The sequence below is a fragment of the Podarcis raffonei genome, chromosome 4, assembly GCF_027172205.1.
Source record: "Podarcis raffonei isolate rPodRaf1 chromosome 4, rPodRaf1.pri, whole genome shotgun sequence".
Taxonomy (NCBI): domain Eukaryota; kingdom Metazoa; phylum Chordata; class Lepidosauria; order Squamata; family Lacertidae; genus Podarcis; species Podarcis raffonei.
Genome location: NC_070605.1, coordinates 6,384,127 through 6,410,472, shown reverse-complemented (window position 1 = coordinate 6,410,472; position 26,346 = coordinate 6,384,127). Strand labels below are relative to the sequence as shown.

General features: G+C 47.0%; 1 protein-coding gene across 2 annotated transcripts in view; it reads right to left on the bottom strand.

Annotated features, from left to right (window-relative positions):
* CLPB (caseinolytic mitochondrial matrix peptidase chaperone subunit B) overlaps positions 1-26,346 on the bottom strand; it is a 78,319-nt gene that overhangs the window by 43,766 nt on the left and 8,207 nt on the right. For both annotated transcript variants that reach the window (XM_053385343.1, XM_053385341.1), the window contains exons 3-5: positions 20,184-20,270; positions 11,397-11,500; positions 6,246-6,374 (exon numbers count right to left, since the gene is read on the bottom strand). In XM_053385343.1, coding sequence (XP_053241318.1) covers positions 6,246-6,374; positions 11,397-11,500; positions 20,184-20,270 — 320 coding nt within the window. The remainder of the gene's footprint in view (positions 1-6,245; positions 6,375-11,396; positions 11,501-20,183; positions 20,271-26,346) is intronic.

Genomic DNA, 26,346 nt, shown 5'->3' with positions numbered 1-26,346 from the left:
CTTCACAGGTAGCTTTTTAAAAACGGAGATAGCAGCAGCTCTGCGCCAGCCGCAATAAATCCAGCTCTCTCTGCCAACAGCTCATGGTTCTAATCACCTCTGCCGACGACAAAGTGTCACCTGTCTCATCTGGGCCTGACAGGTGAAAGCCACTTCCCGGAATATTTATACAACTGAGCTCAGAAGGGCAGGACACCTGGGTGCTGGACACCCTCAAGCCGCCTCCAAAGGGGCCGAGGTCTCCTCTTCTGGGCCCACACCCTTGTGCTGGCTCTTTTACATTCTGAAGCCGAGGTGCAACAAGTCACAGATCTCAGGGAATCTTTCCATAACAGCAATCATGATTTACATAGCACTACAGAATTGCTCTAGAACTCGGGGACATCTCACGAAGCTGAATGTTGGAAGATTTGGGACAGATAAAAGAAAGGGACTTCTTCACATACTGCGTAGTTAAACTACAGAACTTGCCTTTGCAGGAGTCGCCACTAACCCAGATGGCTTTAAAAGAGGACTGGGCAAATTCATGCTGCAGGAGGGGAGAGTTGCTCTTGTGCTCAATCCTGCTTGTGGGTTTCTCACTACGGCATCTGACCATCCACTGTGAGAACAGGATGCTGATGGGCCACTGGCCTGATCCAGCAGGCTCTTCTTAGGTTCTTATGCGCAAAGCACTTCACTTATGCTTTTTGTTTAGTCGTTTAGTCGTGTCTGACTCTTCGTGACCCCCTGGACCAGAGCACACCAGGCACTCCTGTCTTCCACTGCCTCCCGCAGTTTGGTCAAACTCATGCTAGTAGCTTCAAGAACACTGTCCAACCATCTCGTCCTCTGTCGTCCCCTTCTCCTTGTGCCCTCCATCTCTCCCAACATCAGGGTCTTTTCCAGGGAGTCTTCTCTTCTCATGAGGTGGCCAAAGTCTTGGAGCCTCAGCTTCAGGATCTGTCCTTCCAGTGAGCACTCAGGGCTGATTTCCTTCAGAATGGAGAGGTCACTTATGCTACCTTGCTGTTTAAGGGAGGCCAGTGAGCAGAGAAGACTCTCTCTGCTGTAGCATCACTGCAACACATTACCCACAGTAGGAGTGTACTCAGAGAGGGTTTTCAAAAGCGGCCAAAAATTGTAAAAGTCCTTCCTGTTAGATCCTCATATAAGCTTGAATGTGAAAGTTTTCTGGATGTACTGTGTGATTTCTTCATCTGAGCTGGTTTTTAAATGGCCAGAAGTGGAACAGACTCTAAGAGCTGGCTGGCCACTAGGAGAACAAGGTCCTGGACTACATTAGTCCCCTGAAGCTATCAATGGCTACTGGCCATAATGGCTCTGCTTTGCAGTTTGAGACAGCAATGCTTCTGAATACCATTTGCCAGAGAATGCTCTCGTGCTTGAATCCTGCTTGCGGTTTTACCACTGCAGCATCTGGTTGGCCACTGTAAGAAGAGGAGGCTGGACTAGATGGGCCACTGGCCTGATCCAGCAGGACTGCTCATATGCCCTTGAGTTATCAATTAAAGAAATAAACTGGACAATGTCCCCCCCCTCTCTTCTAGCACTGGAGTTTGTGGAGATCCAAGGAAGCTGAATGTTGGAAGATTCAGGACAGATAAAAGAAAGGACTTATTAATGCAGCGCATAGTTAAACTACGGAACTCCCTGCCACAGGAGGCAGTGATGGCCACCAACCTGGATGGCTTCATGGAGAAGAGGGCAATTGAAGGCTATTACTCTGCCTCCACAGTTGGAGGGATGTTTCTGAATACCAGCTGCTAGAAGTCACAGGAAGTGGGTGCGCTCTTGTGTTCGACTCCTGCTTGTAGCTTTCCTGCAAGCATCTGGTCGGCCACTGCGAGAACAGGATGCCTGATACCCAAACATGAATGGATAACTTCTCCTTCTCTCAAATGTTGTAGAGAAGATCCACCTGACCTGATTCACCAGGATCTTCTTACATTCCTGTGGCTCTCTAATGTCAAGAATAGCCTGGCACATGGAAAGTCGATGTGTTACAAAGAATTAGGGCTTGAGCCTCCTAAATTTCCAGGGCCACTGACTTCTTTCTTTGAGGGGGAATTCAGACATGCGGACCCCACTCCCCACTTAACAGCGGTACGGTTCCCCCTGTCCTATGCCGCCACGAATGTGTGAACCTTCTTGGCCCCGTGTGTGCAGCAAGGAAAAAACAAGTGCAAAAGAGTCAGTGACTTCTGTCTCCTATCACACACACACAAACATTCCCCCGCCCCGTTCCCTTTATATGGCGCTATTAAATGTCTTACAAATGGTTGTGTCAGTGCGAAAACCTCTGTGCCCAGAAAGACTTCCGAGGGCTCCATTTGCTCCCCACCCTGTGGGGAAACTATTCTTAAAAGCTTCGACACAGACATAAACCTGCTGCTGGTCAGGCGCTTATTGCGCTCCCCGTGTCGGGACGCTGGAGCCCTCGACGCCGTGACAAGATTGGCTTTTACATCCCGGTCTCGCCGGAGTTTAATTACTGGTCTGGGGCTGCTGGGGTTGGAGCTCGCTGCCTTCAGATATGGGGGGTCGATACCGCCGGCCCACAACATATTGAGCCCTGGCGCTGGCAGACTCTATTGCACTATTTAATCATCTTTTGCAAAATTTACAGTGCAACAGAAGGAATCAATACGGAATTTATCACATTCTCTTGTAAATATGAGCAGGATGAGAGAGAGAAAGGGAGAGAGAGATCTAGGCACAGAGAAGCAGGACCTTGGCAGATGTTCCTCTATTTTAAGGGCAAACCCACAATGTGGGAGGAAGAGTGGCAACTGCACTGGGACCAGCGCAACATCCTCTTCCAAACCAGAATCCTGTGGTCTGTTTGGAAGTGGAGACGGGAAATGAACAACCTTGTAAGTTCTGCATTTGCACTCATGAGTTGCAAATGCAAAGGGGTTTGTTTGTGCTCCTGTAAAGGAGTCCTCTGGGCTGCTTCCATCACATTCCCTTCTGTGCCCACATCTGACCTCTCCATAGCTCTGCTTGATGAGACACCACCATTGCAATCATCCTAACCTACATCACTGGACCAGACCACAGTCTTTTGCTATGCGAATGATGGAGACGGCGCTGCGCTGGGGCAAGAGCCCACACACAACGGTCCTTGCTGCCTTTTGCCCTGCACAAATGGCAGGGGTGAGACAAGGGCGCTGGTATTTTCCATTCATGGAAATACGCTGCTAAGAGGCCTGTGAAAAAACAGAGGTCTGTAGGGCATCGAGTCTAGAGCAGAGAATGCAAGGGCCAATTCCACATTACACAATTCTAGGTGCACACCTACCACCTGAGTTGTTTTAAGGTAATCAGGAATAACATGAGCAAATCAGTGTTTCACCTTCTGAGGAAAAACTAAATCAGCCAATGAAGCAGAGGGCTATCCTATTTAACCAAAGAATCCAGACACGGTCAAAACATAATAGCCTGCTGGATCAGGCCAATGGCCCACCTAGTCCAGCATCCTATACTCATAGCACCCAGATAGATGCCCTAATGGGAAACCCACAAGCAGGATTTGAGCATGAGAGCTGCTCTCTCCTCTCCTGCTGTTCCCAGCAACTTGTATTCAGAAGCACGGCTGGCTCCAACTGTGGATTTAGACAAATCAAAATTAGACTAATTCATTAGTCTAATTAGCCACTGACAGCCCTTCCTGCCATGAATTAGTCCGATCCTCTTTTAAAGCCATCTAGGTTGGTGGCCACCACTGCCTCCTGTGGCTGTTTAACTTGTGCCTGTTCTGAATCTTCCAACATTCAGCTTCATTAGATGTCTACAAGTTCTCTCACATTAGGAAAGAGGGAGAAAAACTTTTCTCTACCTGTTCTCGCCATGCCACAAATATTTTTATAAATTTCTATCACGTTCCCTCTTATTCACCTTTTCTCTCAGTGAAAAAGTTCCAAATCAAATGCTGTAACCTTTCTTCACTGGGGAGTTGCTCACCCCTTTGCTAATTTTGCCTGCCCCATTCATTCCGTCAAGGGACAGGGCCTTTGCCACAGAAGAAGCGGAAGGACTCAGCCCTATAGAACCAGGGCATGCTACCCTCCTCCTCCACTTGCACCTTCCATCGCCAAGGATTGCTGCTCTCTGGCTGCGAAATGCCCCAGAGCAAGAAGGTGGAGAAAAGTTTTAAGCCCCGTAATAATATGCCGCGACCATTTTCAAAAGGCAGCGTGCATTATTAAGCCCCCACCAACCTGCGCGTGCTGCTTGCTTTGGGCCCCTTTTTGGGCCAATAAAAGGAACACAAAACCCAAGGATCGATTGGGTATGGAATGGGCTGAATGAAGCCTGAAACGTGCCTTGCGAGGCGGGCGCTCCTTCTCCCACGCAGGCCATTGAGTGGTGTCAGCGCAGGTCAGGAGCCCGCGAGCGGCCCACAGAGAGAGAGGACTCGCATCTCGCGGTCTGCTGGGCACGGACAGGCTGACCACAAGGAAGGGTCAAGTGATTCAGCGAGGGGGCCGCCAAAGGCCAAGGCGACGGAGTGAGGTGGAGGCTGCCTCTCGCCAGGCCGCGGGGGCTGAAAGGGACAGCACCCCCACCCCCACTGAAGGACAAGGTGGCTGTTTAAGGGAAGGCGGGGAGCCTGGGTGGTTAATGGCTTTGGCCCTGAGGGCAGAGTGGCCAGCAGAGAAGGAAGTGTTGGCCAGACCAGAGGGCACTCTGGAAAAAAGGCAGGTGTGGGAAGAGTGTAAAGGAGAGGGCAAAGGGCGCCTGTTCCGTTCGGGCGCGGAGGAAGCACCCAGCTCTCGAATGTCAAAGGCACAGCACATGGCAACATTGTCTTCACAAAGGGCAGCGAGCTTTTAAAAGGCCATCAAGACTCCGATGGAGTTGGGACAAAATCCGAAGAATGCACCGGGGTGGGTGTGTTGGGGGGCTGGGATAACTGTAGTAAGGAGGGGGCAGGCAGGCGGGCGGGCAGGCGGGAGGACGTCCACATTCAGGACAAAGGGAAGCCACAGGTTGGGAGTCTCCCTGGGAAACTAGGCTTCGAGAATGTGGGCTTGAGCACATTAAACTAAGTAAGCCCCAAAGAGGAGGTCGTGACCCTTGCGCCAGCCCACCTCGCTTCTGTTTGACTAAAAGCTTCTCCAAACACACGTGAAAGGAGCCCCCCAAAATGGTGTGCAAGTTGCCCAAACATCCATGAAAAGAGCCCCTCATGCAAAGCTCCAAATCTCCCAGTGCCGTGGGGCCAGGGCTCAGAGGAGCACCAAAAGCTGGCCCCTCTCCTTGAGGTCGGCTGGCCTGCCTGCCTTCTCCAGCACCCACAAGTCCCTACTGAACAAGAGGCCGAGACGAGGAGTCAATGAAGCAGCACTATGCAGGGGCTCTGGAGAGCAGAGCCCCCACTAAATATTTTGAAAATGTGAGAATAGAGCACTGAAATCTGGGACGTGGTATGCAAGGTTAAACTTACGTATATGGCAAGAAGCTGAGAGGGCAGACATCAAGACAATGCCTTTATTGAGAATTTTTTACTAATATTTTGGAATAATAAGGTGCAGGATAATATAAACCCAATTATGTTACTTGGAACCTTGTGATAGTAATTTATTGTTTTTGATTTGGGCATGGAAATATGTGCACTCTTCCCACCTTGGATCAAATCTATGCTTCCAGGTGCCATAAGAAAGCTGCAGAGATAGCGCAGGATAGTGCGCACCTCAGAAATGATCTCTTTCAGCTTCTGCCTTCTGGAAGAAGGTCCAGGGTTATAAAGACTAGGACTAGCCGCCTGAGAAACAGTTTCTACCCAAGTGTGATTTTGGTTTTAAACGCATTGTAAGGAGTCTGTATGGGAGTATATTGTATTTAAAAATGGGGTATCAGAGTTTTTAGGGGGCTAACCAGGTTGGGATAGCTGGGATAGCAGGCTTGTTGGGTTTTGAATGTCTTATGTAGATTTTTCAATTTCGTTGTTCTGTATGTGACAATGACCATAAAGATTATCGTATCATTCCTTTATGTTTACTTTGAGACATTATTTTCTACTTTTATTTTATTTGGCATCTGTTATTATACCTGCTATGTAGTAAATATATGTAAAGAAAAAGAAAATGTGAGCCATTTTCTTTCTTTTGTGTGTGTGCAACAACTATGCTGACTAAAAATGCTGCCTCTGTCATCAGATTCTGTGCCCAAAGTTCCAGCAGGCAACTGGCCTCCCTTGCCCTCCCCCCCATGACCAGTGACGACGGCTCTTCCCTTACCTCCATCCAGAAGCAACTTGACCGTGGAGTAATCGTCCGCCAGCACAGCATAATGCAAAGCTGTGCAGCCCTTGAAACTGGCCCGGTTGTTCAGGCGGTTGTTGAAATCGTCCTCCCGTGTGACCAGAACTGCAAAGGGAGAGGATGGCAGGGGGAGAAGATGAATCATGGATGGCGGAGAAGTAGCTGAGACATCTAGCTAGGTGGCCCTCAAAGAAGGGGACATCAGAGGAACATAAGCATTGTCCTGGTGAATCAGCCCAAAGGGAGCTCATCTAGCCCAGTGCCCGTTTCTCAAATGCCTGTGGGAAACCTGCAAGCAGGATTTGAGCACAAGAACCCTCCTGTGGCTTCCAGCAACTGGCATTCAGAAGAACTGTTGCTTCCAACTGTGGAGACAGAGCATAGCCCAGGGGCCAGCAAACTTTTTCAGCAGGAGGCCGGTCCACTATCCCTCAGACCTTGTTGGGGGGGGGGCAGACTATGCTTTGAAAAAAATATATGAACGAGTTCCTATGCCCCACAAATAACCCAGAGATGCATTTTAAATAAAAGGACACATTCTACTCCTGTAAAAACATGCTGATTACCAGACCGTCTGCGGGCCAGATTGAGAAGGCGATTGGGCCGGATCCGGCCCCTGGGCCTTAGTTTGCCTACCCATGGCATAGCCACTGATAAGCCTGCTCCTCCAGGAAAAGATTTGGGTATACCTCTAATGTGTTTTGAAGCCTGAGCGGAAGACTGCAGATATCAAATCAATGCTGCTAGCCCTCATGGCTACAGAACGGATCTGAAAATGTGACCACAGGGTATGTGGTCTGAGACATAAGACTATAGGGCGGTATACAAATTCTAATAATAATAATAATAATAATAATAATAATAATAATAATAATAATAATGTTTAAATAATCTTGTTATATTTCTAGAATTGGAATGTGGGTTTGTTTGGTATGCTATTGATTTGCTATGCTGTGAAATGGTTGCTATGTTATTGTTTCACTACGACATTATGAAATTGTTTTTGCAGAGTTCGTAGGAAATGCATCCCTGTTTCTTTGTTGCAAGTAGCTTTGAGCATGATTTTTTTTTTTTTGGATGGAAAAGCAGCATACAAATAAAATGAATGAATGAATGAAATAAAAAGAACCCAAGTGGTTTATTAAAATCCCCCCGGGGCAAAAGGCTTCTTGTTGCTTGATTCAAGACTTTGGTGTTCCTGGACCGGGGAGATGGGCAGAGAGACACAAAGACACAATGCACAGAATTGTTTTAAGCGAAGTCAGAGCACCCTGTCCAGCGCTGTGGCTGCCCAAGGCCCCTTCCAGATTTACTGCCTTTCCCATGCACAACCCATGCAAGGTACCACTAAGTCACGCCCCCAGCCCCTTGTGGTGCTCTTCAAAGAAGGAAACGGTCTGGAGGATGGACCGTGATTTCTTCCCCAGGTGCCATCCCTTGTGCAAGGCTGCCGCTGGTGTTAGACCAGAGAAAGTGCCGTGGGCTGACTCTCCTTCAAGTGCCCCCCTCCCAACAGCCAGTGAATTCTAAGAAGGGTGAAGGGATCTCTGGCTGGCTCTCCTTCCCCAGGGGATTCCTGGGAAGAGCAGAGGCACTTAAGCCAGCTCGGGAATTGGCTCAGGAGCTTTGCAGCGGAGGCATCCCTGCAAAGTTGAGCCCTTCCTTCTCTCCCCATTCTTGGAGCAAGTAGTGCCTAGCAGGATCAGGGAACAGGCGCTCAGATCGGCTCCTCGACAGCAAACGGCGTCTACGGCGCCTTCCTACCACCGCCTTCCACTCCCCCCCTCCAAAAAAACCCAAGTTATAAAAGGAGCCACATCTAAAATATTGTAATTAATAGCTGGGTTCTCTCCTGTCTGGCATCACTGCTAATAAACCTCAACACCTACAGAAGTAGCAATTGGTGTGACTTTTGTATGACCATGCTTTGTGTAGGGTGTGTGTGTTTTTTCCGGGGGGGGGGCGGGATTGAGATATGCTTGCTTATTTGTTTGTTTGTTTGCTTCCCTGCTCTCCTTTGCCTACCCAGGGAGGGGCAGGATAATCAAGTGGCTGGTGTCAGGGAAGATGAATCTGAGATACTAGGGAGCAGTGCAGTAAAAAGATTAAAGCGTTATTATTGTTGGGCTGCTTTTCCCCCCGTGGTCCGCCGTGACAGCTCGGCCGTCATCCGTAAAAAATGTCTCCGCGAGAGATAATCATCGGAAACTCAATAAAGCGTCAAGGGGAGCCTTGCCTGCCATCAATCACGGGGGAGCCTGGAAATTTTCAGCTCTCCATCTCCCCTCCCTGCCATCCATATAAATGTCTGTAATATATTTTGCGCGTGGCGGCCCTGCCGCACAGCTCCCCCGATTTGGATGCTTTTATGGAAAAAAAAAATTATACACAAAATATGCAAATCGTTAAAAATAACCCTGCAAAACAAAGGCAGTTTTTCTTTCTCGCATGCACAATCTCCTTTCTCCCTCCCTCTCTCTTGCTCTCAAAAAAATGCAGCTGAATTTATTCTTTTTAATAAAACATGTCAACCCCCACCCTCAAAATTAATGCAACTTCCTTCTGAGTGGCTGTATTTTCCTCCACTCCAGCTATCTCACTCTACCCCTCCTCAGCCCAAAAGTTTTATAGATGGAAAGGGAGAGGATGCAGCCCCTCCCCACCAACTTAATTCATTAGTTGATATATTCTCGATGTAAACAAAGTCTAGGAAGATGCTTTCCTTTGTTTAAGATGTTGTTTTGCATTCAGTGCTAGAGAAGAGCCCGCTGCCCACGCCTGCAAGTACTGTCTTTCTTTTCCTTTTGCTCTGAAATTTGATCTGCTGACCCTGACTTTTAACCTTGACTGGCCTTTCCTAAATAAATGGCAACTCAGGTTAGCATTCAAAGAAATGGCATTGCTGGAGAACAGCAAAGCCCTTTGCAAAATTTCCATTCTGCTGCTGCCAGAGAGAAAAATGAGGCGATGTGTAAGACCTTCAGTTGTCTGAAAAGCAGCAGAAATGAAAGTTGCAGACGTATGGACCAGATCATACAGGTAGAGAAGGCAAGATGTAAGCTGGAAGGGAAATCTGGCATCTTTTAGGTCCACATTGTGCGATATATACTCAAGTGTAGGTAAAATAGACGTCTTTACCTACTGATACCTTTACCTATTATTAGAGACCACAAAGGTTTTATGGCTTAGGTCCCAGCTATCTGAGAGACCGTATTTCCTAATATGAACCTGCCTGGGTTCTGAGTTCTTTAGGGGAGGCCCTTTTCTCAGTCCCACTGCCCTCAAAGGGATGTTTGGTGGGGATGGAGGAGAGGGCCTTCACAGTGGTGGCTGTTCCCAGGCAAAAAAAATGAGAGGCACAAATACAAGATGGGTGACACCTGGCTTGAGAGCAGTACATGTGAAAAGGATCTAGGAGTCTTGGTTGACCACAAACTTGACATGAGCCAACAGTGTGACGCGGCAGCTAAAAAAGCCAATGCAATTCTGGGCTGCATCAATAGGAGTATAGCATCTAGATCAAGGGAAGTAATAGTGCCACTGTATTCTGCTCTGGTCAGACCTCACCTGGAGTACTGTGTCCAGTTCTGGGCACCACAGTTCAAGAAGGACACTGAGAAACTGGAACGTGTCCAGAGGAGGGCAACCAAAATGGTCAAAGGCCTGGAAACGATGCCTTATGAGGAACGGCTAAGGGAGCTGGGCATGTTTAGCCTGAAGAAGAGGAGGTTAAGGGGTGATATGATAGCCATGTTCAAATATATAAAAGGATGTCATATAGAGGAGGGAGAAAGGTTGTTTTCTGCTGCTCCAGAGAAGCGGACACGGAGCAATGGATCCAAACTACAAGAAAGAAGATTCCACCTAAACATTAGGAAGAACTTCCTGACGGTAAGAGCTGTTCGACAGTGGAATTTGCTGCCAAGGAGTGTGGTGGAGTCTCCTTCTTTGGAGGTCTTTAAGCAGAGGCTTGACAACCATATGTCAGGAGTGCTCTGATGGTGTTTCCTGCTTGGCAGGGGGTTGGACTCGATGGCCCTTGTGGTCTATTCCAACTCTATGATTCTATGATTCTATGAACTTTGAAACTCCCTCCCCAGAGAAACTACCTCCCCAAGGAAGCCGTTCGTGGTCCCCATGGCTTGGAGGCGGTACATTTCCAGAATCAGGTGACGGATTTCTCCCGGCATTGAAAGTTGTTTGTTTAAACCCCGGCCTTATCTGAAGCTCGCCCTTTCCTTAGAGCAAAGTTTTTCTCTCTCCATCTCTTTTTGCAAGTTGAGGGTCCAGATTTTACATTAGGGTTAAAACAAACAAACAAAAAACCAGCCACGGCGATTGTGTTAACCTCCTTGACAGAGCCATTCAGCCTGTGGACTTTTGCAGCAGGCCGTCCTTTGCATGCTGGAATTGGAAGGATGTTTGCAGAGTGCTCTTCTGCATCCTACTTGGCTGGGCCTGAGGTTGGAGTGTTGCCCTGGCAACTGTTGGAGAGATGCGTTGGTCTGCAGAGGACAGGAATCCACTGCAGACAATGTGAGAACGTAACAAGAAGCTGCTGGATCAGGCCAAGGGCCCATGTACCCCAGCATCCTGTTCTCACCACAGTGGCCAACCAGATGCCCATTATGGGAAACAAGCGGAACTGCAGAACAAGTGCAGCCCTCTCTTCTCCTGTGGTTTCCAGAAACTGGTATTCAGAAGCATTTACTGGAGGGCAGAGCATAACCATCGCAGGCACTGGCTGCGGATAGCTTTACTCTCCATGAATTTGTCTAAGCCCCTTTCACGGCCATCCAAGTTAGGAGGCCATCGCTGCCTCCTCTGGGACAGATTTCCTTAGTTTAACTTTGTGCTGTGTGAAGGAGGACTTTCTTTTTTCTGTCCTGAACCATCAACCATTGTTCAGCAGGTGGTCCTGAGTTTATTTATGCTTAGGAAATTGAGGCATTTTTAATCTGTTTAATCTATTTTAACTTTTGTATGTTTTAAAGCATAGTTGTGATTTTTGATTTTATTTTATCTTTTAACAAACCACTTCGAAGTTTTTGTTGCAATCAAGCAGTACATAGATTATTTATGAAATAAATAAATGAAAAACAAACAAACAAACCCGTGCTGCGTTACCTTCCAGGGAGTGGAGCCCTTTCTCTTTGGCCGTCTCGTAGACGCTGCTGAACTCATCTCCTAGGTTTGGGTCAGCTCCGGCCGTGAGCAGAAGCTTTACCACACTGTTCGAAAATAATATATATATATTATTGAATGTATATATATTATTATTATAGTTATTAGTATTTATACACCATCCTATACCCGGGGGTCTAAGGGCAGTTCACAGAATAAAATCAAGTTATAAAACCACAAAATACATAATTAAAAATACAACAACAACCCAATAGCCCCCCCCCCAAAAAAACATTTTAAAAGGGAATAGGATGTAAAGCAGATCAACCAAAGGCCTGGTTAAAAAGGAATGTTTCTGTCTGGCATCTAAAGGTGTATAATGAATAATAATAATAATAATAATAATAATAATAATAATAATAATAATAATAATTTATTTATACCCTGCCCATCTGGCTGGGTTTCCCCAGCCACTCTGGGTAGCTTCCAACAAAATATTAATTACAATAGCCTGTTAAACATTAAAAGCTTCCCTAAACAGGGCTGCCTTCAGATTTCTTCTGAAAGTCTGGTAGTTGTTTATTTCCTTGACATCTGATGGGAGGGCATTCCACAGGGCAGGTGCCACCACCGAGAAGGCCCTCTGCCTGGTTCCTGAACTTCTCTGGGGAAGGAGTTAAGCAAGGTATTGTTGGGGTGGGCAAGGGGACTCGCTTTCAAATAAGCAAAGCTGGGAGCTGAGAAAACAGAAGACAAGAGATGGTCTGCTCCAGCGAGGCTGTCCCTATATTCTGCCTGAGCCCAGAATGGCCACCTGGAAAGAGGATGTGCGGTGATGAGCCTTTGCCCCCTCCCTCTGCGGCATTGCCCCTTGGCTCACTGGCCTGAGCCACCTGCAGTACTGCAGGCACCGAGGCGTCCCCACTTGGAGCAGCCTGGATTCACCCCTACTATGCCACACGCCCCATGCCTGGTTTGACGTGGACTGCTGTAAACAGGAAGTGGAAGGAACAGCCTGATCTATGGAGAGGCTACAAAAGGTCTTCTTCACATACAATTGCCCTTCAGCCTAATGTCCCAAGAAAATGGCAGGCCATCCCCTCCAGGCAGCTCACATTACCACTGTTCCCTTTCGCAGAGGCAGCCTGACATTTGAGCAATTGCAGATATTGATTGGCCCTGTCCAATTGGCAGGTAACAAAACATACTCCAACTTTCAAGCAAATTAGCCTTTGCAAAGGTGAATGAGAAGTAAAATAGCCATTAAAAAGTCATTTTTATTCATTTATTGTATTTATATCCTATCACAGGACTCGGCAGGCCTTGGAGGTGGGTGGGTTATGAGATCGTAACAACAACAAAGTGATTAAAACGTGTGTGTGTGTGTGTGTGTGTGTGTGTGTGAGAGAGAGAGAGAGAGAGAGAGAGAGATTTAGTTATTTTAAACAAAGAACAAGAAAGCAAGAATCCTGCTACCAAATTACAGCCAGCTAGATCAGAGAAGAGCTATTCCTTCAAAACTTCACAGTCCCAGCTTTTCAACAGCTCCACAGGCTACCCCAAAGAATGATGCAAATTTTACTCTCCAATCAGAATTCCTGCTGATTTATTGCATCAATTAAGTGAATAATGTTTCTGCCCCTTTTCAAAAGTGGCATTGATAACTTCAGGTGTGACTGTTTCCCAAAGTCCCATTTCACGTATCACAAAATCTCACAGGCTGCAAAGATGGGTGCAGCACGTGACTATTGCAGGAACCGAGGCTTTGAGCGCTTGCTTGCTGCATGAGGACCTGGAAACAAACCACAGCCCCCTGGCACAGAGACAGCAGACGTGGGGTTTTAAAAAAGGGAAACAGGGGGCATCCTGGTCTCTCGTGTTCTTGTGTGAAGTGACCCTGAGTCCCACAGTGACTGTGTTTCCTCTTTGGGACTTTTGCATGGTGTGTGTGTGTGTGTGTGTGTGTGTGTGTGTGTGTGTGTGTGTGTGTATGTGTGTGTGTGTGACACAGACAGTGAAGCCCGCCCCTCATAAGAGGGGCTCACTAAATACATTATGAAGCAGGCAGCCTTGTGAGTTTCAATAACTTGTGATTGAGCTGGTGCTCAATCGCCTCAACAAACTAGGCCTTTAATTTGCTGATCAGGTCTTAATTGCATTAGCAGCAGAGCCTCCTCATCTGCACATATATAAAAATCTGCATTGACCCAGAGGGCAGCCTTCAACTAAAGTTCACCAGGCAGTTAAATCAATGACGGCAAAAGTGCTTTCTGCTGTTAGCGGCTGGGTGACGTGATCGGGAGGAAGGGCTGGAAGGGACGCTTGCGCCGCGACAGCTGGACTGATAGACTCAAAGAGCTGCAGAGCTGGAAGGGAGCCTGAGGGTCATCTAGTCCAACCCCCTGAAAAGAAGGAATGGGAGTTTGCTGGAAGAATGAGCCAGGGCCTCTGGACAGCAGCAGCCAGATCTGGTAGATCAAGGCAGCCGGTGGTCAATGTGGACCTCAAGTGACAAGCACAACACAGAGAGGGAGAAAAAGGTGAAGTCCATGTTCCCGCAGTGCACAGTTGAATTACAGAACTTGCTCCCACAAGAGGCAATGATGGCTGCTAACCTAGAAAGGTTTATGGGCTGTCACATGGAAGCTGGAACAAGCTTGTTTTCTCCTGCTCTGGAGGGAAGGTATCAAGAGTGCTTCCCATTCAAAGGCATGCACACGGTAGGTGGTTAACTCTTTATTGCTAAAGATTATGCTTACAGTAGGGACGCGGGTGGCGCTGTGGGTAAAACCTCAGCGCCTAGGACTTGCCGATCGCATGGTCGGCGGTTCGAATCCCCGCAGCGGGGTGCGCTCCCGTCGTTTGGTCCCAGCGCCTGCCAACCTAGCAGTTCGAAAGCACCTCTGGGTGCAAGTAGATAAATAGGGACCGCTTACCAGCGGGAAGGTAAACGGCGTTCTGTGTGCTGCGCTGGCTTGCCAGATGCAGCTTTGTCACACTGGCCACGTGACCCGGAAGTGTCTCCAGACAGCGCTGGCTCCCAGCCTATAGAGTGAGATGAGCGCACAACCCTAGAGTCTGGCAAGACTGGCCCTTACGGGCAGGGGTACCTTTACCTTTACCTTTATGCTTACAGTTGCTTCCACAGCTCTGGTTACCTGCGAACAAAAATCTAGAGCCTAGGCAGCTATTCCCACCCAGGTCTGCACTCTCTGGAGCAGCTGCAGCAACTGAGGATCACTCCTATTCCACGGTGCACTTCCACTGAGCGATGGGACGTGGGACGTGCATGGATAAACTATTTGGAGCAGGAATTCCCAAAACGGTTCTCGCTTGCCCCTGACGTACATACAACTCGAAGCAGCTGCCACCAAACTGGTGCCCTCCAAATGTTTTTTTTTTATGTTTATTAGGATTTTACAAAAAGCAAAAGTTAACAGAGTAAAAAGAAGACAAGAAAAAAAATACAAAAAATACAAAAATACATAAAAAAAGAAAATACAAAATACAAAAAAGAATTAAGTAGAAAAAGTTAAAAACAAATCCATTTTTTCCCATATCTTTAAGCTCATTTGCTTGTTTCCTTGACCTTCTCACACCTCCCTTTTTTGTATTCCCGTTCACATAGTCAGTTCAGCAAATCCTTACCCTCTTTCATTTATCTTAACTCTATATCTTAACATATTATAACTGTATATTTTCATCCATTATCAGTCCATTTTTACATATTCTTATTGGCCTTGTTGCTAATGCCATTTAATTTCAATCCAACATCATTTTAACATTCATTAATTTTACAATATTTCTGCAGATAGTCTTTAAATTTCTTCCAATCTACTTCCACCGACTCTTCTCCCTGGTCTCAGATTCTGCCAGTCATTTTGGCCAGTTCCATATAGTCCATCACCTTCATCTGCCACTCTTCCAGGGTGGGTAAATCTTGTATCTTCCAATACTTTGCGATAAGTATTCTTGCTGCTGTTGTAGCATACATAAAGAAAGTTCTATCCTTCTTTGGCACCAATTGGCCGACTATGCCCAGGAGAAAGGCCTCTGGTTTCTTCAGGAAGGTATATTTAAATACCTTTTTCATTTCATTATAGATCATCTCCCAGAAAGCCTTAATCTTTGGGCACGTCCACCAAAGGTGAAAGAATGTACCTTCATTTTCTTTACATTTCCAACATTTATTATCGGGCAAATGATAGATTTTTGCAAGCTTGACTGGTGTCATGTACCACCTATATATCATTTTCATAATATTCTCTCTTAAGGCATTACATGCCGTAAATTTCATACCTGTGGTCCACAACTGTTCCCAGTCAGCAAACATAATGTTATGTCCAACATCTTGTGCCCATTTAATCATAGCAGATTTAACCGTTTCATCCTGAGTATTCCATTTCAACAGCAAGTTACACATTCTTGAAAGTATCTTAGTTTTGGGATCTAACAGTTCTGTTTCCAATTTTGATTTTTCCACCTGGAAGCCAATTTTTTTGTCCAAATTATAAGCCTCCCTTATTTGATAATAGTGAAGCCAGTCTCGCACTTTATCTTTTAATTTCTCAAAACTCTGCAATTTCAATTTGTCTCCTTCTTGCTCCAAAATTTCCCAATATTTCGGGCATTTGGCCTCCATATTGAGCTTTTTCTGAGCCTTCGCTTCCATTGGTGACAACCACCTTGGGGTTTTATTTTCAAGTAGGTCCTTATATCTTGTCCAGACATTAAACAATGCTTTCCTGACAATATGGTTTTTAAATGCTTTATGTGCTTTGACCTTGTCGTACCACAAATATGCATGCCACCCAAAAACATTGTTAAAACCTTCCAAATCCAAAATGTCTGTGTTCTCAAGAAGCAGCCATTCTTTCAACCAGCAAAATGCTGCTGATTCATAATAAAGTTTAAGGTCTGGCAGGGCAAATTCACCTCTTTCCTTGGCATCAGTTAATATTTTAAATTTTATTCTGGGCTCCTTGCCCTGCCAGACAAATCTAGAAATATCTCTCTGCCACTTCTTGAAACAATCCATTTTGTCCAAAATTTGCAATGATTGAAACAAAAATAACATTCTTGGCAATACATTCATGTTTTGGACTACAACTCCCATCGAGCCCAGCTGGCCCAAACACCCAGAGGGCACCAGGCTGGTGAAGGCTGCCTTATATTAAAAACAACCATGTAATAGACCAGGCTGCAAACCACTTGAGGTCCATATCAAACGGAGGTCCCTTAGAGTAAACGGAAGGTGTGTCTTGCAAGGAGAGCTCCAAGCCCAGGGAAACCGGAAGAATGAGAATCAGGGCAATGCCTCTGTACAGTCATACTTCGTGTTAAATGTGTTGAGCGTTTTCAGGTTACGCTCCGAGGTGACCCGGAAGTAACGGAGTGCGTCACTTCTGGGTTTCGCAGCTCGCGCATGCGCAGACGCTCAAAATGACGCCACGCACATGCACAGAAGTGGCGAATCGCGACCCACGCATGCGCAGGTTGCGTTCGCTTCAGGATGTGAACGGGGCTCTGGAATGGATCCCATTTGCATCCAGAGGTACCACTGTATTATCCTCTGACTGCAAGAGGGGAAACTATGACACTGACTTCATCAGCTTCTCATTACAGTGGTACCTCGGGTTACATATGCTTCAGGTTACATACGCTTCAGGTTACAGACTCCACTAACCCAGAAATAGTACCTCGGGTTAAGAACTTTGCTTCAGGATGAGAACAGAAATCGCGCAGCAGCAGCACGGCGGCAGTGGGAGGCCTGATTAGCTAAAGTGGTGCTTCAGGTTAAGAACAGTTTCAGGTTAAGAATGGACCTCCGGAACGAATTAAGTACTTAACCCGAGGTACCACTGTATATTCTCAGAGGCTGGCCCCAATGAGAGCCATTTATCCAAGGACCTTTCTTATAAAAAGAAAGAAATTAGATTAAGCCGCCACTCCCACAAACATTTTGTACCAAGCCTTAACCAAGAAACCACACTGGTTCTGCACCAGGCAGGCAGGCGAGCACAGAGTCGGAGCTTCAGCCACTCTTGCAGATAAAAGGCTTAACACTGGGCAAAGGCTGGGATGAGGAACCATCTGGGGCAATTATTGTACCATGAACAGCCTTTCTCCTGAAACCCTGTTCTGGTCCACCAGCCACTCGGAATGGTCAACAATCGTCACACTCCACCGCTGGCCATTGTCCACCTGCAAAGGTCGGAGGGGGGCGCTCAACCCACCCCTCCGCAGCCCCACAAACAAGGGAGCCCGTTGCTGCTTGGACATCAAAGTTAAACAAACAGACCCCCAGGGTCCGCCCCCTGCCTCTTGGCCTGTCTTAAGGAGCTCCCCAAGGGGGTCACGACTTTCAGCTTGTCATAGCACACATCAAAGTTTGCACCACACACGAACTCGGCACATGGATTCGTATCGCGTCGCCCGAGAGCGGATATTCGGCCTTTGTGAGCCTGTTTAATCCTGTGTTTTCCCAAATAATTAGGCCTTTTTTGCTTATGAACTTGTGACTAAGTAAAGCGCCCCTGAGAGGTTGTAACATCAAAGCCCATTCCAACTGGCTGTCCCACGTTTCCGAAAATTGGATTTCTCTCTCTCTCTCCCTCCCCCCGCCCTCTTTCGCTCCATCTTTAAATAAGAAAACTAATTGAATTTAGTTGTAGACTGAACGCATTGAAGAGCTGCCTTTAAAGGTTACAAGGAGACACGGCGATTGTCCTGGGAACCTAATGGGATGTTAGGGCAGAGAGGCTCCTTCGGCCCAGGAAGGCAGGACAGGAAACACAAAGGCAAAGAAGGATTGGCAGGAAAAAGCAAGGCAACGGAACCCCGTGGGCGGACCTGCAGAAGCCTACCCTGCTCCTATGCTATGAATAACGAGGTTCTGATTTCTAACCCACCCTATTTCTGAAGCTTTAAGAACATAAGAAGACAAGCCTGCTGAATCAGGCCAAGGGGAGCCCATCTAGAACAGCATCCTCTTCTCACAGGGGCCAACCAGATACCACATTGGGAAACCCGCAAGCAGGATTCGAACACAAGAGCCCTTCCTGTGGCTCCCAGCAACTGGTATTCAGAAGCACTGCTGCCTCCAACTGGAGAGGCAGACCATAGACATCATGGCTAGCAACCATGAATCACCCCCTCCTCCGTGAATTTGTCCATCCCTCTTTCAAAGCCATCCATGTTGGTGTCCTTAATTTTCCAACTTTCAGTTTCAGTGGATATTCATGAGTTCTAGTGTTGGTGCGCAGAGCAGGTAAAGGTAAAGGGACCCCTGACCGTTAGGTCGCCGCAACAACTCTGGGGTTGCGGCGCTCATCTCGCTTTACTGGCCGAGGGAGCCGGCGTACAGCTTCTGGGTCATGTGGCCAGCAGGACTAAGCCGCTTCTGGGGAACCAGAGCAGCACACGGAAACGTCATTTACCTTCCTGCCGGAGCGGTACCTGTTTATCTACTTGCACTTTGACGTGCTTTCGAACTGCTAGGTTGGCAGGAGCTGGGACCGAGCAACGGGAGCTCACCCTTCTGATTGGCAAGTCCTAGGCTCTGTGGTTTAACCGACAGCGCCACCCGCATCCTGCGCAGAGCAGGTAACAACCTACAAATCCACAAAGGAGCAAAGCCTTTCATAAGAGCCCGGCTGCTGGGTCAGGCCAAAGGCCCATCTGGTCCAACATCCTGTTCTCCCAGCCGCTGACCTGTTGCCTCTTCTGGGAAGCCTCTGAGCAGGACCTGAGTGCAACAGCAACTGGTATTCAGAGGCATACTGCAGTTTAGGCAGAGTATAGGTGTCATGGATAATAAGTACTGATAGCCTTATTCACCCATGAACTTTCCTAATCCTCTTTTAAAGCCAACCAAGTTGGCGACCATCACCCTCCATAGTTTAACAATGCCCCGTTTTGCACCCTTTGACACTCTGCTGCTGAAAAGTGGAAAGAGGGGAGAAGGGGCTGCAATGGAATGGAATGGGTGGGAGCTGGGCAAGGACACACCCAAACCATCATTCATTGCAGGAGTACACACCGCACAACGCCCCAAACTGGGCTTCTCTATTCATGTCCTGCTGCTAGACGTTTTGTGCATTCGGCTCAAAGCAGGACACTGTGCAACAAGAAGAGCATTCTCAGCTGGGTGAGAACTTGAACCGACTTCAAGTCACTCTGGAGGAAGTGGAAGCCAAATGGTTTTCTCCCCAAAACCAGCTCAGCTCTTTGACTGTGGCATTCCCCCCCCCCCTTGCCAAAATCACGGCCCAATTATCCTCTCTGCTCACCTTCTTTTGGACACAACCCAATACATGTTTACTTCACCAGCCCTGTGGAGGCTGAGGTCTTCCTTCCATTATGTGGCTATTTTATTACTTTATTACTTGTATATGTTGTTTCCATTTTGTTCAGTTCAATTGTTTTAAATGGTATATAGCCTTCAGAATCTCCTGTAAGAAAGGCGGTAAAGAAACCTTGTTGTTGTTGTTTAGTCGTTTAGTCGTGTCCGACTCTTCGTGACGCACACCAAATTTCCGGCAGAGTCAACAGGCAACCTCGCTGCTACCTTTTGGATGCCTCTTGGGGGACCCTTTAAAAGCCTATTCAGGCTTGTTCAATTGCTTGATTTTTTTCAAGATGAGCCAGACATTTTAAGGATCATTTCCTACCATGTTTAATGTGTCGTATGTTTGATGGCATTTGCGTATATTGCTGTATGCTGCCTTGGTGCTTTACATGAGTGGGTGTCATATGCACCTTTTTTACAAAGAAAAATAAATAACACACCTTGAATTTCGGTTTATAGCAGCTACCATCAGAGCTGTCCAGCCAAGTTTGTGCCGGGCATTCACACTGGCACCTTCCTGCAACAACCTGAACAGAGAGAAAGAGGGAGAGGAAGCATATCTGTTAGCCATGGAGCATCTACGACTCAGTTAAACAACCTGCCCATCCACAGACACCTGTAGCTGACCCCTCCCTCCCATCCCAATCCCTTCTTCCTTGTTTGCTTTCCTGGCTTCTGAACGCATTTTCCCTTATTCTATATACACAATATCAGAACAACTAGAAGAGGCAATATAGACAAAAATGGATGTTATTTTAAAACTATTTTCTAAGTTGTATGCTATGGCTTGGAGAAAAGAAGTTTGTCTCCCAGCTGACTGAGAATAGAAAGACTTCTGCTGTGTGTGTGTGTGCATATATGTGTATATCAAACTAAAGTCGGGATGGAATTACTTTCACTCGCTTCCCTGAACAGTAGCTGTATCGGGCTGGTGAACTGAAAAAATAATGCTCTGCTTATTTATTTGAGAGTAACCCCATCAAACTCAGTGGGGCTTACTTCTTAGTAGGCCTGCCCAGGACTGGGAATTTCATTTGAGGCAGCCATCCTGAAAACTGGGGTGGTGGGGTGGGGTTTCTTTATTCTGGACTAATTAATTCAGAATTAACTTTGGCCCCACCCACCTTCAACTGGAGCTCCTCCCCTGCCAGCATGCAACCCCCAAGAGACTACCCCCCACAAGGGAATGTGGCTCTCAAAGGGAAAAGGTTGCCTGCCCCGATGAATGAGGAAGGCAAGTTCTGCGCTGCGCCATTTGTCTTCTGAGGACTGCCCATTCACATTCTGTGCAGCCCATCACCCCAAGAGGACTGTGTGCTCGAGCTAAACAGATTCTCCCTTGCCTACTAAAAAAAGAGAGGAAATGAACCTGTAGTGACGGGCTGAGCAGCCTGGGGGAGGCCCGGATTGGATGTCAACTGGGCAGACAGGGCTGTGTTTACAGGAGTAACCAGAGAGCGCCTTGCAGCTGCATGGCCCATACTCAAAGCAGCATCGCCTGCGGCAGAAACCCACACCCCTGCTCCATCTGGAAGCTCTCCAAAGGTCCTCCAACCACCCGACCAAAAGCTGTCCTTAGCTTTGCTGGTCCCCATCACGCTACATATCACCGGGGCAATCCTAGGCAGATTCACCCCTCAGAGGTCTGTTCCTGTAATTCTACACCAGGGGTGGCCAACTCCCAAGAGACTGCGATCTACTCTCAGTGTTAAAAACTGGCAGTGATCTACCCCCTTTTTGGGGTTCAGGTCAAAGTTGTTGAAGCTTTTTTTAGGAAGGAGGAAGGCATGCTTTTTAGGGGTTCAGGTCAAAGAAGGAGGAAAGGAAAGCCCTGATTTCTGAGGGTGCAGGGCAAAAATATTGAGCTTTCTTTTAGGGAAGCCAAAGTTGTTGAGCTTCTTTGGGGGGAGGCAGTGATCTACTACAGACGGCCAGTAATCTACCGGTAGACCTGTTGGACGTGCCTGTTCTATACAGTTCTATAGGGTTAATTCAGGCTGTACTGCACTGGCTCTCACCCTGATCCCTACTGTTATTGCTGTGCTTTCCAGAGGCATTTGTGACTCTGTATGAGTGCTAGGTGAATGCACCATTGGCCTCAGGCAAATCTACCGTGTGATCACATCTGGAATATTGCATACAGTTCTGATTGCTCAACCTCAAAAAGGAGATTGTGGAGTTGGAAAAGGTTCAGAAAAGAGCACTCATAATGATCAATGGGATGGAGCAACTCCCCAAAAGGCTGCAGCATTTGGGGCTTTTTAGCTTACAAAATACATGAGTGAGAGGTTGAGGTAATAGAATCATAGTCTCTTAAGAGTTGGAAGGGACCCCGAGGGTCTTCTAGTCCAACCCCCTGCAATGCAGGAATCTCTTTTTTTAAAAAATAATTTTTTATTAGATTTTTTCTTTACAAATTAATTCACACAACCATGTTTTCAAATTTCCAGTTTTTGTACTTCCACCAGCTCCTCCACCAATCATCCATTTTCCCTATCTTCACGCATTTTCTATATACAATATTGCCGATTAGTATTATCCTTTCATCTCTGTTTCTTTTTTACAATACACCTTAAACTATCACAAAACCTCTTTAAAACCCACTAGCGTTGTCTGTTCATCACATATGATTTTCAGATAATCCGTAAACTTTCCCCAGTCCTCAATGAATTTGTGATCCCTCTGATATCTGATTTTCCCAGTCATTTTGTCCAGTTCTGCATAATCCATAAGTTTCATTCTCCACTCTTCAAGAGTCGGTAGTTCCTCTTGTTTCCAATCTCAACTAAAGTAACCAGTGTATAAAATTATGCACAGTGTTGAGAAACACTTTTCTCCCTCTCAGAATACTAGATCTCCCGGATGTCCAATGGAGCTGAGTATTTGAAGATTCAGGACAGACAAAATTCACTTATTTGTACAGTGCTGAGTTAAGCAGCGGAATTTGCCCCCCCCCCCCGACGCAGAGATGGCCGCCAACTTGGCTTCAGAATATGAATAGCCATATAAGGCTTCATTGTGGCCGCAAGCCACAATGGCTATGTTGTACTTCCACATAGGTGGGGAAGGAGGGAGATTTGCTGCTTTGCCTCAGGTAGCAAAATGTTTTGGGCCGGCCTTGGCTATAAAACTTTAAACAACGCTCAATGCAAGAAGAGGCACTTGAGTTTCATATCATTGTTCATGTTTACGAGGCTTTCAAGGTTTATACACACACGTGTAGACGCAAAAGCGCTCTGCTTTTTAAAAAGAACATCTATTCTATTAGCTACCATTAAAAGAGATATAAGCAAGATGAAACCAAATAATTGCATCGCGATATATAAATCAGAGGGATAAAATTGTAAAAACAAACTACTTCCTTACTCTTATAAACAGGAGCCTTCAATATATCAAATGGGGAGAGAATATCCCTTGACAGTACAGTGGTACCTCGGGTTACATCCGCTTCGGGTTACAGATGCTTCAGGTTACAGACTCCGCTAACCCAGAAATAGTACCTCGGGTTAAGAACTTTGCTTCAGGATGAGAATAGAAATTGTGCTCCGGCGGCGCGGCAGCAGCAGGAGGCTCAATTAGCTAAAGTGGTGCTTCAGGTTAAGAACAGTTTCACGTTAAGAATGGACCTCCGGAATGAATTAAGTACTTAACCCGAGGTACCACTGTATTGCCTGTCCAACCACTCTCACGAGAGCTTCCTTTTTTCTCTTCCCTTCTTTGAATATCATCAAAGAACCCAACCCTCCATTTTTCTCTTCTCAGCTCACAAAATTTTGGCATGACAAAAGTCTGAGGATTTATTGCTCCTGATCCTCCCCCCAATTTCCCACCTCTTGGTGGTAGGCAAACAGGACACCTTTCCTGGCTCTAATGCACCGACTCAAATAATGGGGCATTGACTCAAAGAAGGTCACCAAGGAGCCCTTGGCAGAAGATGCCAGGGGACTCAAAGCAGGGCGGCTGGTAGCAAGATGCTGGGACCTTCCTTCCTGGGGCAATTGGGGGGCAGCTCTCAGGGAAAGGAAGCTGTTGGGCTGACCCCTCCTACTCTGCAGCGCCCCCCTAAATAATGGCCAGAGTGCGGTATTGCAGCTCATCAGCTCAACTGGACCAGGTGCCTAGAGTGGCAATAGGGGCCTCTGGTTTGGCTCCTCAGTCTGAGCAATCTGTCAGTCAAAGTAGGTGCTCTGGAAACAGCTTTCTCTCAGGCAGCTGCCTGCTGGAAACCAGACCGCCAGCTTGCCTGCACCAGATGATGATTTTTCCTGCCTCTGCTCCTTCAGATTGACAGTTGCTGCCTTCGAGATTCAACACTCTGCTTCCGCTGGACCACAGCACCTGCCTCTGGGCCCTGACATGTGATAAACATAGAAATCCGACAAGCCAAGGGATGCAGTTGTTGTGTTTTATGCTATTTGAATTGTACGTCGATTGCTCTTATCAGTTGCACTTCTAACCAGCTAATGGGTAAAATCCAACCAATGCAAAAACACCATGAAGCCAGGTATAAATCCCAAACAAATTAAGCCCAAGACGACCAGCAGTCATCTTTGCTCTCTCTCTCCAGAAGCCTCCTTAAAACTGGAAAGGTGTTATGATGACCTGATGTTGAAAGCCGATAGCAAGAGGAACCTCCAGCAAAGAGTCATGGGAGAAGGTGCTGCCACCACTGTGAGGTCTCACCTTGCAATGCTCTTGCAGGGCAGGGTGCCCCCCATCTGGTCTTAGCACCAGGGGAAGTTCATGAGCCAGAAGGCAGAACTCAAAGCTCTGAAGGCTCAAAGCTGAGCCATGAAAAGGAAAAAGGAAATACCCCACTCCAGAAGTGGCAGGGCCCAGTGTCTGCCTTGAACAGGAAGGATAAGCATGTTCCACAGAAGGACAAGGAGGCAGCCCAGGTAACACCATTTTTAAAAGGACAAGATGAGTCACAGCAAAGCAATTCCCAACAAGCGGCTGGCTGGTTGCTCACTGCTCTTACAGCAGAAGCGGTTAATCTGTGGCCCTCCAGATATTAAAGAAACACAGAGTTGGAAGGGACCCCAAGGGTCCTCTAGTCCAACTGCCTGCAATGCAGGAATCACAGCCAAAGAATCCCCTACCTCTGTTTAAAAACCTCCAAGGAAGGAGCGTCCGCCAACTTTTGAGGTAGTCCGTTCCACTGTCAAAGAGCTCACGTTATCAGAAAGTTCTTCCAAGTATTTAGTTGGAATCTCCTTTCCCGTAATTTGAATCTGTTAGTTTGGGTCCTACCCTCTCGAACAGCAGAAAACAACCTTGATTCTTCCTCCATGTGACAGCCTTTCCAATATCTAAAGATGGCTCTCATATCACCTCAGAGTCTTCTCTTCTCCAGGCAAAACATAGCCCAATTCCCTCAAAAATTGCTAAGCTACAACTTCCATCATCCCTGACCATTAGCTATGCCCTCTGGGGCTAAAGAGAGCTGGAATACAACATCTGGATGGGGCATCATAAGGAGTATGCCTGTTCTGGGCGATGGGAGGTGCTCCAGAGTGACTTTTGCCGCTTGCGCACAGCAAGATGAGGCCACAAAGCCCTCACTGATCACGGTCATCGACAAGAGCCTGTGTTCGGGAACAGGACACAAGTTGCTTAAGGCCCTCTGGAATGATGAACTGAGAAAGTCAGAATGCAGGATGACCGCAGCGCCATTGAGGAGCACAGCATGCATCGACATTTCAATTAGGGACATTTTTTAAAATCAGCACATTGGTGCTGAGCAACTTAGCAGCTTTGTGAAATGGCTGAACTTTATGTTCGGGGCATTCGTGATCATCATTAATATATTCCCAGCCTGATTTAATCACAACAAATCAATAGAGCGACGACCACTGCTCAGCTCCTAGACAACCAAATGTATTTACCAGCAGGGGTATTTTATTGTTAATTAAATAAAATTCTCTGATCAATCTTTAAGGATGTTTACCCGCATTTTAACCAAATAACACCTGAGGCACTCGGCTGAATGGCTCCCAAACAGCTGCTCATCCACAGACACCTAGAGGTGCATTTTCACAGAGTAGCAACACAAGGTTCAGCCAGGAATTTGCAAAGTGGAAGATTAAATCTCATCAGTGTCTCCTGTCCCACAAATACGAGCGTTGCAAATTTACAGAAAGAGTTGAAAACTTGAAATTTCATGTGCAGGACTAGAAAGTGAGCCCTGGAGAGCACGGCTCAGAGACCTGGGAACCATCCAGTTCCCATCAGCCCCAGAAGCCAGCATTTACAAGGGTATTGGCTCATCATCAGGCAAAGGCCTGTTTGAAGAGGAATGTTTTCACCTGGCACCTAAAGGCGTATAACGATGGTGCCAGACGAACCTCCCCGGGGAGAGCATTCCACAAACCATTGTAAAAGTTATGACAGGACACTGTGCAAAATTAGTTGGATAGTCTATGGCATTCTATAAATGCTATTATCATCATTAGCCTCTGAAAGACAACCTCATCCGATGGAAGTACAAACGTCCCCACCCGAGAATGTTACCACGCAGTCCATTGAAGAGAGAGGCTGGTTTGCCTGCCTCCCTGGACTAGGTTAAACTGGGAAGGTGCAACTCGTAAGAATGTAAGAAGA